Here is a 21,330-nt window from a genome sequence, read left to right as displayed (position 1 = left end):
ATACAACCTTAAGATTTGTCTCCTTATATACAGCCATAGAACAAAGAAACCCAACAAAACCCATTATAAAAGACCGTCAATACCCGCTGTGCAGAAAAGAATCCAAATCATGCAAACAATAATAACAGGAAGCAAATAACATTTAGAACTGATATTAATGAAACAGAGTGCACAGCCAATCCTGTTAGTTGCAGGCCACAGCCTCAGTTCAGCGCAGAGACAAGTAAACCTTGTGGAGCAGCAAGCCGAACACCGGCTTGTCTCTCATGTCTGTCCTTAACACCCTGACTTTTTCAATCTTGCCTGTTACTTAAATTGGCCAAACCTCAGGTCATCCTCACTGTCAGACCCGGGCCCTGCTGCTTCAATTGATGTGTCTACCTAAAAGCCTCTTAAATACCACTTTTTATCTACAATATTTCTATTATCTGAATCAGCCTGTTCCAGGTGTCTAACCTAACTTGCACACCTCCTTTAAACATTCCCCCCTCCTCTTAAATGCATGTCCTCTAGTATTTAAATACTATGAGCACAATGTCCCAGGAGGAAGTGCTTTTAGTAGAAATGGTCATACATACAAATACCTTTGAGAGTTTTTAGTTAACATTCAGTTGCATCATGTAAAATACAATCTTTATTGGTCATATTTTATAAATACTCAATACAACTGTCAAATTTCAGGTGATTTGAGGATTTTTTTTTTTTTAGTAAAGTCCAAATTTCTCCTTGAGAAACTACAGATGCTGCCCTACATTTCATACATACTAGAGTTGCTACATTTGTGGTCTTTCTCTGCAGCTCAAGGATACAAAAATTGTCTTAAATAACGTTCAAACTGCTGCAAAGTTCTCTGCACCCAGATTCCCATTATATTGGAATGGAAGCATCCTTCTTAATCTTCAGCTGCCTTGCTGAATTACTGCTGGTATCAGTATTGACAACAGTTGGTCATCAGCTCTGCTCATTATGAATTAGGTTCATCTATCGGTCGGCGACAGTATGGGCAGCAATTGTGCTGAAGAACAAGCAATTCATAGTCCTCAGTGTGGAACATCTGTTAATAAGAATAAAGTAACAGTGGGAAAGCAGTCTGTCAACAATAATCTGAGCATGCAAACATAAATATGAAGATACTCCAGATATGATTAAAGGTGTAAATGAACAGGCAAGCTCAAGGACAAATCCCTGAGTTACAAATTTAGCATGATAAAAATAATGAGATTAACAATTTATAAATATGGAAATAAAGTAAAACACAAGGCATATTATGTACAACACATTGATTAGGTAACAAAGCTATATTCTGTTTTGATTGCCTTTTTCCAGAAAATACATTAAAGGTATACAGGTTTCCCCCGCCATCCGAAGGTAGAGCGTCCCTATGAAACGGTTCGTAAGCCGAAATGTCGTAAAGCGAAGAACCAATTACCATTTATATGGGAAAATTTTGTGAGCGTTCGCAGACCCAAAAATAACCTACCAAATCATGCCAAATAACACACAAAACCTAAAATAACAGTAACATATAGTAAAAGCAGGAATGATAAATACACAGCCTATATAAAGTAGAAATACTTTTCCACAATCATTACTGCACTGTTCTCCGTAGCGAAAATCTCATGCAAGCGCCATCAGCAGAAAATCTCACGCAAGCGCTGTTGGCAAAAACATGGCGCAAGCACTCTCCAGTAACCTTTAAGCTATGAAGCTGCCAAATCATACTAAATAAGATGTAAAAATACACAGCTTATATAAAGTAGAAATAATGTATGTACAGTGTAGTATCACTTACCGGAATTGGTTCAGCGCCGAGCACACTGATGATGGTGTGTTAGCCTGAGTCGCAGTTTGGGTGGTGCAGTGGCCCCCACCCTCCAGGCCACCGACCGATACATTGCCTCGAAGCACACAGCGGTGCAGTGGTAGCCGGGAGGCACCCAACACATCTTTACGAAAAAAGCCGAAATAAACATGCTGATTAATTAGGTGCTGCCCGGCACGTAATTGTTGGCCCAGATCAGTGCCAATTTCCGATTGCGTCGTCTCTGATCTGGGCCGACAATTATGTGTCGGGTGGCACCTAATTAATTAGCATGTTTATTTTGGCTTTTTTCTTAAAAAATGTGCTGTGTGCCTCCCCGCTACCGCTGCATTCTCTGCAAATCGGTATCTGTCCGTGGCTGGGTGTTGGGGCGGTGGGACACTGGGGTGTCATCTCGTCATCTGTTTCCATTAGAGCAGGCAGCTCATCTTCTCCTATGACTGCCCACCTCGATGTCAAAGGTCAAAGTTCGTCGTCTGCTGTGGCTGATGTGGAAGGCTTGCTCGACTGCTGAGCCTTGCGCATTTTTCTATCATACAGTTCTTTGTAAGGACTCAAATCATCTTGCAAATATCCCCTAAACCTACGTACCTTTTCAAAATTAAAGTCGTACTTTATCATTGCAGCAAAAATCTCATGCTGTTGTTTCACGTTCAGTTCGCTACTGCATTCAGTTTCGATGGTTATCCAAAGGTGAGGCGACACTTCACCTGTGAATCAGCTGGGGTGATATACTGCATCCGGTGCTCCCGATGTGGCCTTCTATATATTGGCAAGACCCGACGCAGACTGGGAGATCGTTTTGCTGAACACCTACGCTCTGTCTGCCAGAGAAAGCAGGATCTCCCAGTGGCCACACATTTTAATTCCACGTTCCATTCCCATTCTGATATGTCTATCCACGGCCTCCTCTACTGTAAAGATGAAGCCACACTCAGGTTGGAGGAACAACACCTTATATTCCGTCTGGGTAGCCTCCAACCTGATGGCATGAACATTGACTTCTCAAACTTCCGCTAATGCCCCTCCTCTCCCTTGTACCCCATCCATTATTTATTCATATACACACACACATTATTTTTCTCTCTCTCCTTTTTCTCCCCCTCTGTCCCTCTCACTATACCCCTTGCTCATCCTCTGGGTTTCCCCTCCTCCCCCTTTTCTTTCTCCCTAGGCATCCTGTCCCATGATCCCCTCATATCCCTTTTGCCAATCAACTGTCTAGCTTTTGGCTCCATCCCTCTCCCTCCTGTCTTCTCCTATCATTTTGGATCTCCTCCTCCCCCTCCCACTTTCAAATCTCTTACTGGCTCTTCTTTCAGTTAGTCCTGACAAAGGGTCTCGGCCCGAAACGTCGACTGTACCTCTTCCTCGAGATGCTGCGTTCACCAGCAACTTTGAGGTGTGTTGCTTGAATTTCCAGCATCTGCAGAATTCCTCGTGTAAGCAACCAATAGTAAAGTTTGAACATCAGTGGTAGTCAGTGGGCTTGTTGGAAATGAGGGTGGAGAGGGCATTGTGATACTATTGGGATTGCTGACTGCAAAGTTCCAAACTCAAACAAAGACCTTATAGCCCTATCCGATATAAATAGCTATGTATACTTTCACTAAAGAGAGGCTATACTGTAACCACCTAATCTTCAAATATTAGTTCACTTCCCTGTTAATCTTCCACTATGAGTTTAGCTGCCAATATCCACTGAGTGGTGGGTCCTCCCTCCCAATCAAGGTGGATATACTACCATATAGCACAGTAATTTATTTTCAGTGATATACATTTAAAACCAAACCACATATTTAAAACTCTCAGAAGATTTCTATCTTATAAGAGACTTCCAAGTTACAAACCATTTCTAAAACACAAAGTCAAGATAGAAGGGTGCCCATTTAAAACAGAGATACAGAGAGATTTATTTAGCCAGAGAGTGGTGAAGAATTGGAAGGATCAGAGAACGTGAATGATTGGAGACACAGGCAGTTGGTACACAGAAATCACAGGAGTGAGAGGACATTGAAAATGACGTGCAACGCAAAAAAAAGTGAAAATAAGGAGAATGCACCAATGGGCATGAATTTATAATAAAGGTGTCAAAAGAAACTTAAATAGGGTAAAAAAAAGAATGAGCACGATGTGTGGAAAACATAAGGGAGGAATATTTGGGCAGATTTTTAAGTTGGGTGGAGTGGGGTGGAATGATGAGAAACAAGAATATAAACATTTATGTTGAGACGATAGAAATCTAACTAAAGACGCAGTCCTACCTGGAAACACGTGGGGCACATTGTGATGGAGACATCAGGTAACAGAGAGCGATAGTAGTGCCATCTTAATGGTTTTGGCCAGCGTTTAATCAAAACATCCCTCTTGCTCATTGACTGTAGTACTTCCCTATTCACAACCACAGGGACAAAGTCTGAGCTTCCGTGCTGCCACAAAAGTAATGCAGGGAGAGAACATCAGTGAGATCATGGTCATTGTTTATCCAATAAGATGAATATTCCTGCAAGTGCCAGATGAAGCACACCTTTCATGATGAAATCCTATGAAATGATCAGGAAATTTCCAGTGTAACCTGCCCAAGTGCAGCATTCTGACTTTGTGTCAAAGGAAGGAAAATAAGAATTTAATGCTACCTTAAAATCACTTCCCAAGGAATGAGCACATCCTGACAAAGGTGTAAATAACTAAGTATTTTTCCGTCATCAAAAATATTTGCAATCTCACTTAGCGGCAAATTTTCTAATTTTTATTAAAATGAAATTACATATAATTCCAACAGGTGAGTGCAAGATCCCAAAGCATCAATGTGCATTGTCCATTAACTGAGATTATTAATGAAAGTAAATTGGACATTCTTTTTCTGTACATCCTACCTATTGAACAGGAAAACTGCCTGCCCTCAGAACCACTTTTTCCCCTGATCTTGCATAAGTGCAACAGCAGATTCATGAAATTCCAATGAGAATTTGGTTTGTAATACTTCTCCTGGTAGTTTCATAGAAACCATAGAAACTACAGCACAGAAACAGGCCTTTTGGCCCTTCTTGGCTGTGCCGAACCATTTTCTGCCTAGTCCCACTGACCTGCACACGGACCATATCCCTCCATACACCTCCCATCCACGTATCTGTCCAATTTATTCTTAAATGTTAAAAAAGAACCCGCATTTACCACCTCGTCTGGCAGCTCATTCCATACTCCCACCACTCTCTGTGTGAAGAAGCCCCCACTAATGTTCCCTTTAAACTTTTCCCCCCTCACCCTTAACCCATGTCCTCTGGCTTTTTTCTCCCCTTGCCTCAGTGGAAAAATCCTGCTTGCATTCACTCTATCTATACCCATCATAATTTTATATACCCCTATCAAACCTCCCCTCATTCTGCAGATTCTGGAAATCTGGAGCAACATATATCAAATGTTAGAGAAACTCAGTAGGTCGGACAGCTTCTACGGAGAGGAATAAACAGTAGATGTTTTGGGCCAAGATCCTTCATCAGGACTATGAGGTGTTATTCTTCTGGTTGCATTGGATGTCACCTTGACATGGGAGACGATCAAGGATATATAAGTAGGTATCTAGTCTGCACTTTATATGTTTGCTGATTATTTGAGTTCCCAGATTCCAGTACCTGTAAGTCTCTTGTTTCTCTGGTATTATCCCCTCTTCCTCTATTGTGAAATCAGATAAAACAATTTTTATAGTGAACTGAATTTCTTTCATAACTAGTTACCTCAAAACTTAGTTTTGCAGTAAATGGGTCTGCCTCAATCTTGGCTGTACCATCAAGTTGTAGAGTTTGAGAGTCTAGGAAGTGTACAAGAGATAATTCAAATTACATTGGAAAATGCAAGATTTTAACAGTAAGCACCATCTCAGCATCCACAGATGGCTTAAAACTTCACTTGGAAGATAACACCTTTGAATGCAACAGAATCTCAGTACAAGACTAAAGAATCCTAGATTGACCTGAATGCTTTGTTTTGAAAATCTGACAATTCATGCAGAGCTGCCATAACTGTGCCGAGTGTCAGATCCCCTGTGTATATGCAGGAATCTCAAAAGAAAACAGATGACTTTTTTTTTTATTTTAAATGTGTTTCATTTTCAGTGTTATTTTCAATAATTAATGTTAATTTTTATAATTTGTTTTTTTCCCCCAAATGATAGAGACATTCTCAAAGAATCTGTCTCTGGCAGTTATGATATCCATGAACAGGCCTTAAATGGCTCCAAAGTAATTCTACGGGCAAGTCTTCCTCCATGACGCTGTGTCGTGCTCTTCACTGGGCTTCAGCAATCCTCTTGGAGCGTGTCTACATTCCATGTAACCGGGTTTTGCGGCCAGAAGATTGCCAAGCATGGACAGCGAGGTGGTTCAGAGAAGAATGGGCCGTTACATCTCCAGTTCCGGAGTGGGGCGTGAAGCTACAACCTTCTGATTCAAAGATGGACCCCACACACAGTTAATACTGCACATCATAACTGACTGTGCCCACCCACAGCTCATAAATAAGTTTGTTTGTGGCTAAAATTTTAACTTTTCTTGCATTTAGATGCTAAAGTCTCTTGTGAGTCTTGATGATGATGCAAGTCAAATGATTTGTAGACAACCCAGCTCTGTTTCCATGACAATGCTAACAAAGTTATAGATACACACTTTGCAAATGCTAACAAATGCTATTGCATTTCAAAATCTTTCACAGATTTAATGGTCATAATTTCTTTTATCTCATTTCTTTGGGCTGATGATGTACTCAATAATCCAGAGGACTAATTAATTTCTTTTTAGGCATTAGAAGTTGTCTACAGAAGTTAGGTTTGCAGCTGTTAATGATTTTCCTTATTAGCAGCACCAGTGTTTAATATTTCGTAAATGCAGAAATTAACCTAGTCAGATTATTATTGCCTAATTATTCTTTTCCATTGAGTTCCCAATTTTCTCTGGGAATTTTCATGATTACGTTGATTGCAACTCTAGCTTTGGCCAGTGGCTAGCTTCACATGGGGGATGGATATCAACCTTGCCACGCTAATTATCGGCACAAAAAAGTGCTGTTTAGATGACATGGAATGATAGAACAAAATGGATACCGCCAATATTCTTTTCTTGCCAGGTGTCCTTTCTCAGTTCTCTGCTGGGCACTTCACGATCAATCAGTGCAACTGCTTCCTCATCCGTAATCCCGTCTTCCAAATAGAACTGGACAAGTGGCAGTACCTCTGTAAGCACACACAAGTTATGAGGTGAACAACTAATGGAAACGGGGAACATAGCACGGCTGATCAAAACTGCCAGGGGTCTGAACTTAGAAGTTGAAAAATAACCTTTTAAGTCAGTAAACACCATCAGTGAAATATTATTTTTTTATTGCATATGGCATTTTGCAGAGTCCTGTAATATCTGAATATTTTGATAATTATAGATTTTTGGAATCATGAAATTTAAGGATAAGGTATCTTGTTCTATCGTTAGTCTCCATTCCAGATTTCACCCTTCTATTTCAGTATGTAATGTCCCTTATTGCTTACAATCCTGATGTGTTAAGTGGTTCCAGTGTTGTATTTTTTTTATTATGTACCGTGATAAGCCTGCACACACCACCATATCCATGTGTTAGACAGTGACAGACCCACTGCATCATGCATTTAGGTCTATCATAGCATAAATGCTGATGGTCATACAACAGACTTGTGTCCACCATTCTGTACCCAAGCATTAAGCATCAAACTCATTCCCACGTGTACTATACAAAGTTAAAAGCATTGGTTAGATTGCATTTGCAATTTTGTGCCCCTCATCCGGAATAAGGTCCAGAGGTGGTTCATGAAAATGATCCCAGGAATGAAAGGGTTAATGAACAAAGTACATTTAATGGCTCAGGGCCTGTACTTGCTGGAGTTTAGAAGAATGGGGGTGGAGGGATGGATCTCATTGAAACCCATTGAATATTGAAAGGCCTAGATAGAATGGACGTGGAGGATGATTCCAGTGGTGGGGGAGTCTAGGACCAGAGGGCACAGCCTCAAAATATTGGTACATCCTTTGAGAACAGAGATGAGGAAGAATTTCTCTAGCCAGACAGTGGTAAATCTGTGGAATCCATTGCTACAGACAGCCGTGGAAGTCAAGTCATTTAAAGCAGAGGTCGATAGGTTCTTGATTAGTAAGAGCGCCAAAGGTTACAGGAAGAAAGCAGGAGAAGGTGTTTGAGAGAGAGAGAGAGATAATAAATCAGCCATGATGGAATGGCTGAGCAGACTCGCTAGGCTGAATGGCCTAATTCTGTTCCTATGTCTTATGGTCTTAAGTGGTATACATTAACAGATCTGTGCCACCAATACTCAGCCTTATACAATAAGTGTTACTGAGGAAGAAACTCCTGCCCTCCAACAACATGTCTCAATTATATGCAGTACCAGGCCTACACCCTCAGTACAATACCCATTATGAAGTGACAGACCTGTAAAAACCAGTAATGACCCTGGTGTTATGCAGTACCAGATCTGTGTCCACCAGTAATTAGTTCTGGTGCAATACAGAATTGGAACCATTCCCAGCAGTGCTGAACACCAATGTAACCCATGATATATGGGTTAATATATGGGAGAAGATGGTGGCTCGACGGCAGCGCACGCGGCCTCTCCAGTGCATGATATCTGTAATCTGTCAAGTAGAGGACCGTGCACAATCTGATTTGATGGAGACGGGTGTGATAGCACGGAGGAACATCTGGAAAACTTCTAAAATGCCTGCTTTGCTGCCGCTGCTACTGTGTGGTAACCGGAATCTCCGGAGCAGAAGGCCCCAAATCCTCGGCTTTGCTTGTTTCAGCGGCCGGGGCTAGGTCGAAGGTGCTCGGGAGGCTGTATCAGAGGGGCTGGTCGGAGGCTCGAAGTTTTCGGATGGACGGACTCAGTGTTGGCTGTAGTCGGCTGCTTCCAAGGCATCGGCAAGTTGACGGTGCCTGGAGGTTTATGGCAGGGAGTTTCTCCCTTTTGCCACCTGCTATCGAGGACTCGGGAGTCGATCGACTCAGGGACTTTGAGACTTTTATTTTTACCGTGCCCATGGTTTGTTCTTCATCAAATTATGGTATTGCTTTGCACTGCTGAAATTATATGTTATAGTTATGTGGTTCTGTTAGTGTTAGTCTTTGGTTTGTCCTGTTTTCTGTGATATCGCTCCAGAGAAATATTGTATCATCTCTTAATGCACGTATGCATTTCTAAATGACAATAAAAGAGGACTGAGTGTGCTCATAATCTAATCTAATATGTATACTAGCACAACATGCCAGCATTATCCAGTGAAAGATGCATGCCTATCAGTAATGCACCCTAGTGTGTTATGTAATAACTGATCTGTTCCCACCAGTACTGCAACCTAATATGAGGCACTGATCAATCCGTGTCATGTAAAAGTTGTACACACCAGTACCGTAAACCCATATCTAGATGAAGATACAAATATGGCTCTAAGTGTCAGACTGGTTCGAGTCTCATGTCCCAGCTTCTGCAAAGGGTGGACCTTGATGACCGGTGAACTGCAAAGGGAGTTGATTTCAGTCAGCAGCTACTGCCTCCATAGCTCCTCTCGGTCTCACACAATTATGTTTGATGACATCACCCTTTTAAGGAGTTTTGGTATCTGGGAATCTTGCTAGTTGTACGGCTACAGCGGCTGATTTAGCACACATATAGAACAAAAACAAACCTAGTGGGGCCATGGGATAACAATCAACCCTAAGGTCTTGAAGCATTTTTAGGGAAATGACTACATCTGTTCATCAGCTGTACATACAGTAAATCTTTAAATAGCTGCCTGTAGCTCCAAGGACAAGGACTATTCCTGGCTAATGTAACATAAGCAACATAAAAGTACAAAATACTAGAACACTTAACAGGTCAGATAGCATCTGTGGAAGGAGAAACAGTTAATGCTTTAGCCTGAAGACACTTCATCAAGTGAAAGGTTTACAGTGGCAATCAATTCCAAGTGATAATACAATTTACATTTACAACATAGCCATATACATGACATTAACAACTGCACATGCAGTTCATGTACGTAATATTTTACTTCCATTCCTCCCCATAGTTAATCCTCTGAAGGTCCCCAAGTGATAAGGTTCAGTGAATACTTCCAAGTACTCATGTGTCACATACTAGTGAGGTCAGAAATAGAAAGAAAGGCCAGATGAATGTATGGCTGAGCATCTGGGCAGGGTGCTGAGATTTAAGTTCTTGGCCTTTGGGATCACTCCTGGGTAGAGATGACCTGTACAAGAGGGAAGGGTTGCACTTGAACCAGAGGGATATCAATATCCTTGCAGGGAAATTTGCTAATGCTACATGAGAAGTTTTAAACTAGATTGGCAGGGGTGCGGTACTCTGAGCAGGACGGATAAAGTCAGTGAAAGCAAATTCAGTAATCAGTAAGAGGGGAGACCTGATAGAGGTCTATAAGATTATAAGAGCCATAGATGGTACCTTTTTCCAGGGTTGAAATGTTTAATATCAGAGGGTTTAAGACAAATCATTTAAGATGAGTGGGAGTAAGTTCAAAGGAGATGTTAGGGGCAAGTGTTTCCTTTTTTTAAAACACAAAATGAGGGTGCCTGGAATGCACTGCCTGGAGAGGTGAGAGGCAGATATAGTATGAGGGATTTTTAAGAGATTTTTAGATAGGCTGTGAATATGAGGGAAGTGCAAGGATATAACTCAAGAGATAAGTTTAGTTGGCCATTTCAGGATTGAAGGACATCCTTTTAGAACTGAGATGCAGAGAAGTTACTTTAGTCAGGGGGTGGTAAATCTGTGGAACTTGTTGCCACGAGCGGCTGTGGAGGCCAAGTTATTGGGTGTATTTAAGGCAGAGATAGATAAGTTCTTGATTAGCCAGGGCATCAAAAGGTATGAGATGAAAGCAGGGGAGTGGGCATGACTGGAAGAATTGGATCAGCTCATGATTGAACAATGGAGCAGACTCGATGGGCCGAATGGCCTACTTCTGCTCCTATATTTTATGGTCTTATTTGATACTAATTTAATTGGAAGCGCCTGTTCCTGTGGTGTACTGTTCTATATTCAATAGTATAATTTAAGAAGCATTTTGATAGGGCTTAGCGGGATCTAGGCTGAACACAGGAAATTAGGGTTAGTTGGATGGGGAGCATGGTCAGCATGGACTCATTCAGCTAAAGTGCCTGTCCTCATGCTGTATTGCTCTATGGCTTCAATCCATACATTATAATGCAATATAATTACAAATAAAGCATTTTTTTCCAATCAGCAATTTAAGTATGTTTAATGTTTAATAATGTATGTTATGAGTTGCTTGAAACGTTCACAATAAACATCAATCACTGGTAGCTCATACTATACAAATTGTCAAGCAAATCTGCTATAAAAATACCAAATCTGCTTATCTTATTAGGAGATAACTGTATCCTGGCAACTAACGGGATTTAGCCTCCACCAATACTCACATCTCACCCATAGTGTATAGAAAACAAAGTGAATTGTACAAAGGCATCGATTTTGCCAAATATTACAATGACAGTAGGATTTTAAATTAAAAGAAAATACCTTTGTATTGTTCAAATATTCTTCTATACAGAAGATCATAAATGTAATTCATGAGATTTTAAATGTAATCAATTTTTTTTACTTTGCAGAAAATGAAGGAAACAAAATTCAGGGTAAGAAATTGGATTTGTTACTTTCCTACTTGAATGTTTATTTCTTAAAAAGGGTACTGGTTAATAACCTCAGATTAAATACAGAAATACATCCATTTGAATAATTACCTTAACTTGAAGTGAGTGTGGAACTAAAACTGGAACTAAATGTCAAGCATATACTCACATTGGAATGGAACTTTATTTCAATTTTGCCTTGTAGATGCAGTAGACATGCCAGGTAACATTAAGACTAAATTTTCTTATGTTGGGGTTAGGGAAAAATAGTTTAAGCATAAAAGGGAAAACCTAATGTCAATGTAACCTGGATTTGAGACCATAATCTGCGATGATCCTGTTAACTACTTAGTGATAGGGTAAATATGTGTGAGATAAGATTATATTTTCACTACACTTGTCTACAGAGGAAGAAAACAGCTCAGGAAGTAGATTTGAAATAAAAGCAATGAAAGTGTGTGTTGCTAACATAATGAATCAGCATTGAAGCTCAGGGAAAATCTTACTGAAAATTTAAATTATTTTAAAAAGTTAAGTTGCAAATTAAAATCGTGGTCTTATTAACATTTTAATGTATTATTTACAAGGGATCTCACATTGGGAATTCTGAGACTGCATGTATTCCAAGATGGGGTCAACTCACCAGCCAGATTGGAGGGCTGGCCTTTGCAAAAATTGTTAGATTCATGCCATCCACCATTTAAATGGGTTTTTAGCAAATGTTAAATGGGAAGAATAAACTTGGAGAGGAGAAAGAATAGTGAGGCTTTTGGAAAGTGAGACGCACTCCGCATGCAGAAGTTCTTCTGCCATAAAGGTAACTTCTGCAAAATCAGGTAAACTGTTAAAGGTACAAAGTACACTCAATTCCATCACTAAAAATGAAACTTCAGCAGACTCCCAAGGCACTGATCTTCAGGCTCTTATGAATATAGAACTGTATACAGCATGATGCAGGTAATGGAGAAGGGAAAAGTGAAGGTTCTAAATATGGAACACTTTGCTAAACAACTAAGTTTCATCAGGCAGATAGCAGGCAAAGTACACAAATAAAACCAGATAAATTCTGCAGCCCTGCATTTGCACTGTGCTGTCTAGAGAAGTGTATACTGGACACACACCACTACTTCTAGAATGTAGACACATTATATTTGACTAAACTAATACTGGCACTATTAAGATTATCTTGGCCTCTGCCAACTACAAAATTCTGCCACTTTTAGAACGGGATTGCTTACATCTATTACAAGTGCATGGGGTTCAGCCCTACTTTTGAGTTCAACTAAAGATTACTAGGTAAGGCAAAAGGCACAGGATTTAGGATACAAGATATTGGTATGGAAAGGAAAGTAATTAAACTAACCAAATAGCGTTTCCAGCATCTGCAGGTTTTCCTTTGTTTGTTTTTTGGATAAGTGTGTCATTTTTGTACCGTCAGTCTGCAACTAGTGTTGGGGCCTCAACTATAATGACGTGAAGAGACCTAGTATATTGTTCTAAGTTTATTGATGGTAGAAAAAGTAGAGGGTTGGCAACTTGTAAAGAGGATTCAATGAACCTGCAAAAGAAATCATGGGTTAAGAGAGTGGGCAGTTGGAGTACAATAACATGAGGGATGCAAAACCCAAAATTAGCATGCATATGCAACATTTAATTAGGAAGGCCGATGGAATATTGCAAAAGATAGGAAGTATAAAATTAAGGAGATTTTGATGCACTTTGAAAAGGTACTGGTGAGACAACATATGGTGTACCCAAGACACTTTCGGTCTCCAAATTTAAGGAAGAATATGCTTCCATTGATGTAGGTTGAGCAGTAGGAGTTATACAGAGTAGAGTTTAGAAAAATATGAAAGGTTATCTTATTGCAAAGGTTTACTGATTCTGGGAGGGGTGGGTGTGGAACTGAGTGTAAAAGATGAGAGGATGGTTCTTCTATTGTGGATCAAGTAGGGATCATTGCTTCAGGTGAAGTGAAGAGGAATTTCTTCATTGAGAAGCTCTCTTATAGATCTTTTTTAATAGGCAGAAGGGGTTCAAAAGGCTGATATTTGTTCCTGTTTCTTTTGTTAACATATTAAATTCTAACAGTCTTATATAAAGCATTTGCAGAATTTTCTGCTTTGTTTTAAATTTTTAGTATAAAACTGGTGCGAACGGTAGGAGCTGATCTTGTTTCCTTCTCTTCTCATTTCCTTCTTTATTTATTTTCTATTCTAATTGTCAAGTCACACTAGAGTTTCTAGAAAGTATTGGGACCTAGAGGCAAAAGAAAATAAAATTTAAAAGTAATAGCAAGAATCCACTGATGGATGGAACCCACTGTCTGAGTGCTGCTTCTGCCTGGAACATGGGGGGGGGGGGGGGGGGACTCCACAGCATCACAGCGGCAGTCCGGGAACAGCGTTGGAATCAGCGGTAAGATGCTGAACTTTAAATAACTTGAGAGACTGTTTCACGGAAAAGAGTACTGCTGTTACTGCATTTTGGGTTAGTGCTAGCTTCACGTCATGGAGATCATCGCGCGCTGGCACCTCTGGGAAAATGGCGTGAGGTTTAAGAAGAGCTCAGGAACCTTCGGGAAGGGTCGCCCGGTTTGTAAACACAATGGTCTATTAGGGAGCGGAGACTGTGCAGGTCGAATCCGTCTACAAAGTCTGGAGAGGTAGCCAGTTTTTTCACCTAGTGACTAATGACTAATGTCTAATGATTAATGGCTAATGGTTGATGGAACTAATGGAACTATCAAACTGCTGCACTTGCGAAAAATAGGAGGAGGTAAAAGGAAAAGTTGTTTGGTCATTGAGTGGAATCCAGTTTAAAAAACCTTCGGGTAGGCGCATTCAATCTCTTTCAAGTGGGGAAGCTGCACATGTTCAAAAAAGAAAAAGAAATCCAACTTGACACTAATCAATTTTGTTATTTATTCTCTTCTGCAATCTACCATACTTTTTCTCACCCTTTTCCTCTATTCCCTGCATTAGAAAACAAGCTTACATCCAAGATTTCATAGTTATGATGACAGATGGTTGACCAGAAAATTAGCTCCTAATAAAAGCTGCCTGGTCCACTAAGCATTTCCTTCAATTTCTGAAAGTCTTGCTTGATGTGTTCAGTTTCTGCCGCCATTCTAGACTTCATTAATGTAGACACCCTCTGTCGTGACTCGGCTTAGTAAGAGGACCTACTTAGAGCTTTTAAAAACTATAGATGTTGGAAACCTCAAAGAAAAACAGAAAATGCTAGAACCAGTTCTAAATGCACCAGTTCAGGCAGCATCTGTGGAAATGAAACAATCAATATTTTGGGTCTGTGACACAATAAAACTGTTAACTTTTTCTCTTTCCATAGATCTTGCATGACCTGAGTTTTTCTAGCATTTTCTATTTATAGCTTCAGTTCAAATTTTTAAATCTGAACAGCAAACAAAAGTACATCACCTGCAAATCACTAAATATAAGCTAAGCCGACCATCGTCAGTGCTCAAATTTAAACTCACCATAGGAGGAAGCAGAGAACACAAAAGGCTGTCTGCAGTTGATGCAGACATTTCCCTGATTGTTGAGGAGTGGGTTGTTAGTTGAACATCTATAACACATAGGCACAATGTCCTGTGCAGAAATAAAGCAGATATTACACAAAATATCTAAGTAACACAAAAATCCATGAAACTTCAGTAAACATAATAAAAAATAGCAGTGTTAATGCTGGGCAAAAGTCTTTAAAACAAATTAGCCATTTGGCAATTATTTCCACTCACTATTAATGAACTTTAAACAGAAACTCTTTGGCTTATCTAACCCACTATTTCATCTTCAACTCACTTATCAATAAGAACACAAGTCAGAGCTGTCCAGCATAGAAAAAGGCCCTCTGGCCCACCATGTTCATTCCAATCAAACATTAGTCCCACTTGCCTGTATTAGAATTGTACCTTCTATGCCTTGTCTATTTTACTGTCTCTCTAAGTGCTTCTTCAACACTGTCATTACACCTCACTCCAGGGTGTCTCAGATATTAACCACTTCGTATAGAAAAAAAAACTTGCCTTTCAGTTCCCCTTTAAAACTCCTTCATCTCACCCCAAACATATGCCCTCATTTTTGATAAACCTACTACTGGAAAATGATTTTGACTACTTATTTATCTATACCTCTAGTAATCTTAAATACCTCTATCAAGTCACTCCTGGGCCACCTCCATTCCAAAGAAAGCAAGGCCAGTTTACCCAATCTCACCCCAAAACTGAGACTTGCGCAGTTTTCTCCCCCCCATGAAACTTATTCACATTTATTCTACCATCTTTACAATGGCAGCTTGGATTTTATCCAGGATATTTGCTTCAAAGATCAACAAAAAAAAAAGAACATGAACATTAGACCTCAGAAATTAGAAGAGTGAAGAAAGGAAACCCCTTTGCCCTGCCTAGAAAAGAATGGAACAGTAACGAAAAAATACAGAACTCCACTTTTAGTTTTCAACATTTCTCACCTTGGGCAGATAGGGAGATAAGTTTTCAGCCTTTTTTTCCTATTACAAACTATGTACAGCAAAAAGAACATTCACCCATTAAAAATTAACATAACTAGGCTAAGGCATGTGCCCATCTAAGAAAAACTATGTTCCCTTATAAAAGCAGAACACAGCAAAAGGATACTTTGACAAACGACTTGTAACTAAGCCTAATATTTGTTCAGAGTTGAAGTGTTTGGAGACATATTTTTAAAATTTCAGTATTCCACTAATAATTTTTGATTGGTTCTTTAAATTTGGATTCCTATGGCTCAACAGCTCTTTTACATTTCCTTTAAAGGATTTCAAGTTCATCATTTATTGATCAAATGAAGTTTATCTACAGGATGAATTTACTGATTCTACATCTTTTGCTAAGACTTCTAACTCTGATCCAAGCTCTCAGCATGGATACATCTTAGTTAATGGTGTGGGACTACCAAATTTAACCACACCAAGGTTATAAAACACGTGATTATCATTGTTATCATTTGCTTATTGAATTATTTTTTTTAAATTAATTTATATATTTACAATGCCTCTATTTAATACATTACAGTATTATAGGAAAATGCTTCATCGAATCAGATATAATACAATACAAAGGTCTTTGGGCCCAGATGCCTCTATTAGTTTTACTCACCTGCTCTTTCTTTATGGATATAGTTAAAGGGCAGGAGCTTCCACTCACTGAATCCACACCAATTATCAAGTATCTGTTTACAATAATCCCGTTATACTCTCTCCTCAATCCCATTAACTTCTCCCAGGTTGTAACATTCATACTAAAGATAATTCACAGCAGCTAACACCACACACCTTTGTAGTAAGAGGAAAATGGAGTGCCCAAAGGAAACGTACAGTGAACTCCAGTAACTACCCAGATTTTTAAAAATTAAATTACAGTATTATCAATTCTTTTTCTGCAAAATAGCTATTAAATCTGCAGTCACAACATCTTGAATGATGATAAACTACTATTCACAATGTCTCCGATTCTATTGCCAACACCCATTAATCTGTGTTTATCAATCCTCTGAAACAAGCATTTATCCTCACTTATTCAATCAAAGCTCTCTCAGGTTTTAAACATATTGATTATATATATTAGCACAGCCCATTTTGCCAGATTGATCCTCCTTCATATATTCTTATTAAAAACTTCTACACTAAGATTTTGACAATTATGGGTTTTTGTAATGCAAGCAACTTTTTATAAAATCAAAGATTGAGATTTTTTAAAGCCTTCTCAACTGTTACCTCCAAAGGCTTGTGCACCCCTTTTAAGATTACATCTTTTAGCTTACTGCTTCATTTAATTTAACTTAGTAAAATAGAATTCAAAATGTGTCCACTGATTAAAATTTCATCTTCTATGGGTTTCCCATTTCACCAAATTTTCTATACCCGTTATATTAAGTGGTGAGTCATTTCAAGTTTTGAAACTCAGTATTGTACAGCCAAATCAAGGTCATTTCTAAATATCAAATATACAGTATACACAAATGTACCAACTAAGAGCATGAGTAAATCACACGGTCCTTTGAAACAGCTTCTACCATTTACTTAGGGACACAGCGCGGAATAGCCCCTTCTGGTCCTTCGAGTTGCACTGCCAGCAAAGCACTGATTTAACCCTAGCCTAATCAAAGTTCAAGTTCAAAGTAAAGTTATTATCAAAGTACAAGTATGTCACCACACACAACCATGAGATCCATTTTCTTGCGGGCATACTTAATAAATCCAAAAACCGTAACAGAATCAATGAAAGACCGCACCAACTAAGCATAAAATCAATGTGCAAAAACACAATAAACTTTGCAAATACAAAAAAAAACAAGAAATAGTAATAGTAAAAAAGTAAGTAATGAACATTGAGAACATGAGATGAAGAGTGAAGTTGAAAGTGAAACAATAGGTTGTAGGAACATTTCAGTGATGGGACAAATGAATGCGAGTGAAGTTATCCTCTTTGGTTCAAGAGCTTGATGGTTGAATGATAATAATAGTTCCTGAACCTGGTGGTGTAAGTCCTGAAACCTCCTATACCTTCTTCCTGATGGCAAAAGCGAGAAAAGAACGGATTGCATGGAGTTGGAGGAAGTGTATTGGCATGGATGGTGGATTGGTTAACCAATAGAAGGCAGAGAGTTGGTATAAATAGATGTTTCTCTGGTTGGCAGTCGGTGGTGAGTGGGGTGCCGGGCCCACAGCTGTTTACCATTTACACTGATGACTTGGAAGAGGGGACTGAGTGTAGCAAATTTTGCTGATGACTCAGCAGAAATGCAAATTGTACAGAGGATGCGGACAGTCTGCAGAGGGATACACATAGGTTAAGTGAGTGGGCCAAGGTCTGGCAGATGGAGTACAACGTTGGTAAGTGCGAGATTATCCACTTTGTAAGGAATAATAGAAGAGCAGATTATTATTCAAATGGTGAAAGATTGCAGCATGCTGTTGTGCAGAGGGACTTGGAGAGGGGCTTGTTCATGAATTGCAAAAAGTTGGCTTGCAGGTATAACAGGTTATGAAGAAGGCAAACAGAATGTTGGCCTTCATTGCTAGAGGGATTGAATTCAAGAGCAGGGAGGTCATGCCGCAACTACACAGGGTACTGGTGAGGCCACACTTGGAGTACTGTGTGCAGTTCTGGTCTCCACACTTGAGGAAGGATATACTGGTTTTGGAGGCAGTGCAGAGGAGGTTCACCAGGATGATTCCAGAGATGAAGGGGTTAACCTAAGGGATTGAGTCGCCTGGGACTATACTCTCTGGAATTCAGAAGAATGAGAGGGGATCTCATAGAAACACACAAAATTTTGAAAAGGTTAGATAAGATAGAAGTAAGAAAGTTGTTTCCATTGGTAGGTGAGACTAGAACTAGGGGACATTGCTCAAGACTCAGGGGAGATGATTTAGGGCAGAGATGAGGAGAAATTGTTTTTCCCAGAGTGGTGAATCTGTGGAATTCTCTGCCCAGGGAAGCAGTTGAGGCTTTTTCACTAAATATACATAAGATACAGTTACATAGATTTTTACATAGTAGAGGAATTAAGGGTTATGGGGAAAAGGCAGGTAAATGGAGCTGAGTTTACGGACCGATCAGCCATGAACTTATTGAATGGCAGGGCAGGCTTGATGGGCCGGATGGCCTACTCCTGCTCCTATTTCTTACGTTCTTAGAACATGACCTTGGTTGTGGGGTTCCCAGATGACAGATGCTACTTTCCTGTGACAATGTTCCGTATAAATGCGCTGAAAGGTGGGTAGAGCTTTACTTATGATGGACTGGGCAATATCTACTACTTTTTGTAGGATTTTCTGTTCAAGAGCATTGGTGTTTCCATACCATGCTCTGATGCAGCCAGTCAACATACTCTTCAGCCCACATTTGGAGAAGGTTGCCAAAGTTTTAGAAGTCATGCCGACTTTGCAACTCCTAAGGAAGTAGAGACACTGCTGTGCTTTCTCTGTAATTGCACTTACAGAGGGCCCAGGACAGGTCCTCTGAAATAATTACACTGAGGGACTTAAAGTTGCTGACCCTCTCCACCTATGATCCTCAATGAGGTCTGGCTCATGTCAGCCAGATTTTCATTTTTGTGTCTACATGCTGCTTCCTCACCACCTTTGATTCAGCCTATGACAGTGGTGTCGTCAGCATCTTGAATATGGCATGGGAGTTGTGCTGAGCTACACTATCATAAGTGTAAAGGGAGCAGAGCAGGGGACCAAGCGCATAGCCTGTGGTGCACCTGTGCTGACAGGGATTGTGGAGTTGACGTTGTAGCCAATCTGAACTGCCTGGGGTCTGCAAGTGAGTAAATAGAGGATCCAATTGCACAAGGAGGTATTGAGGCCAAGGTCTTGACAAAGGACAATTCACAGGACAATTTACAATGACCAATTAACCTGCTAACCAGTACATCTTAAAATCCTATAATCCAAGATAAAATCCTACGGTGTTACAGGAAATATATTGCATGGACAGATGAATGGCTGACAGGCAGGAGGCAGTGAGTGGGAATAAAGGAGCCTTTTCTGGTTGGCTGCCACTGACTAGTGGTGTTCCTCAGAGGTCAGTATTGGGACATCTGCTTTTCACATTGTTTGCTAATGATTTAGATAGTGGAATTGATGGTTTTGTGGCAATGGTTGCAGAGGGGTAGTAGTGCTGACGAAGCAATGAAATTGCAGCAGGACTTAGACAAATTGGAAGAATGGGCAAAAATGTGGCAGATATTTTATATATATACACACACACACACATTTTGGTAAAAGGAACAATAGTGTGGACTATTATCTAAGTGGGAAGAAAACTCAAACATCAGAGGTGCAAAGGGCCTTTGTGCAAGACACCCAGAAGGTTATTTCACAGGTTGAGTCTGTGGTAAGGAAGGCAAATGCAATGTTGACATTTATTTCAAGGGGATTAGAATATAAAAACAAGAAGATAATGCTGAAGCTTTATAAGACACTAGTCAGGCCACACTTGGAGTACTGTCAACAGTTTTGGGCCCCTTATCTCAGAAAGAATGCATTGTCATTTGAGAGAGTCCTGAGGAGGTTCACGAGGATGATTCCAGGAATTAAGGGGTTAACACAAAGTGTGTTTGGCAGCTTTGGGCCTGTACCCACTGCAATTTAGAAGAATGTGTGAGGATCTCATTGAAACCTACCGAATGTTGAAAGGACTAGATAAGGTGGATGTGGAGAGGATGTTTCCTCTGGTGGGGTATCCAAAACAAGAGGGCACAGTCTCAAAATTGAGGGGCGACCCTGTAGAACAGATGTAAGGAGGAATTTTTTTTGTCAAAGAGTGAATTTGTGGAATGCTCTGCCACAGACTACGGTGGAGGCCAAGTCCACGGATACATTCAAAGTGGAAATTTATAGATTCCCAATCGGATGTGTTATCAAGGGTGAGAGGGCAGGTATAAGGGGTTAAATGGGATCTGAGATCAGCATAATGAAATGCCGGAGCAGACTTGATGGGCTGAATGGTTTAATTCCGTTCTTAAGTCTTATGATCTTTGGACTGTGGGAGGAAACCAGAGCACCCAGAAACCCATGTTTCATGGCAAGGACAAACAAACCCCTTGCAGATGATGTTGGTACTTAACTCCAAACTCCAACGCCCCGAGCTGTAACAGTGTCATGCTATGGAGATCATGGCTGTTGTCTCAGGATCAATCATCAGACTTATTATCACCGGCATGTGTCGTGAAATTTGTTAACTTTGCAGCAGCAGTTCAATGCAATACATGATAATATAGAAAGAAAAAACTATA

General features: G+C 40.0%; 1 protein-coding gene across 4 annotated transcripts in view; it reads right to left on the bottom strand.

Moving 5' to 3' along the window:
• Positions 1–643: 643 nt before the first annotated feature.
• The window catches only part of ift122 (intraflagellar transport 122 homolog (Chlamydomonas)), a 166,783-nt gene continuing 146,096 nt past the window's right edge, over positions 644–21,330 (bottom strand). For 3 of the 4 annotated variants that reach the window (XM_072280751.1, XM_072280750.1, XM_072280752.1), the window contains 5 exons: positions 15,024–15,135; positions 6,918–7,046; positions 5,557–5,630; positions 4,087–4,251; positions 644–1,054 (listed from right to left, as the gene is read on the bottom strand). In XM_072280751.1, the coding sequence (XP_072136852.1) occupies positions 965–1,054; positions 4,087–4,251; positions 5,557–5,630; positions 6,918–7,046; positions 15,024–15,135 (570 nt within the window). In that variant the 3' untranslated portion in view covers positions 644–964. The remainder of the gene's footprint in view (positions 1,055–4,086; positions 4,252–5,556; positions 5,631–6,917; positions 7,047–15,023; positions 15,136–21,330) is intronic. The other variant, XM_072280753.1, reaches the window with a different exon arrangement.

The sequence above is a fragment of the Mobula birostris genome, chromosome 16, assembly GCF_030028105.1.
Source record: "Mobula birostris isolate sMobBir1 chromosome 16, sMobBir1.hap1, whole genome shotgun sequence".
In the NCBI taxonomy this organism is placed as follows: Eukaryota; Metazoa; Chordata; class Chondrichthyes; order Myliobatiformes; family Myliobatidae; genus Mobula; species Mobula birostris.
This window is presented reverse-complemented; position numbering and strand designations above follow the sequence as displayed.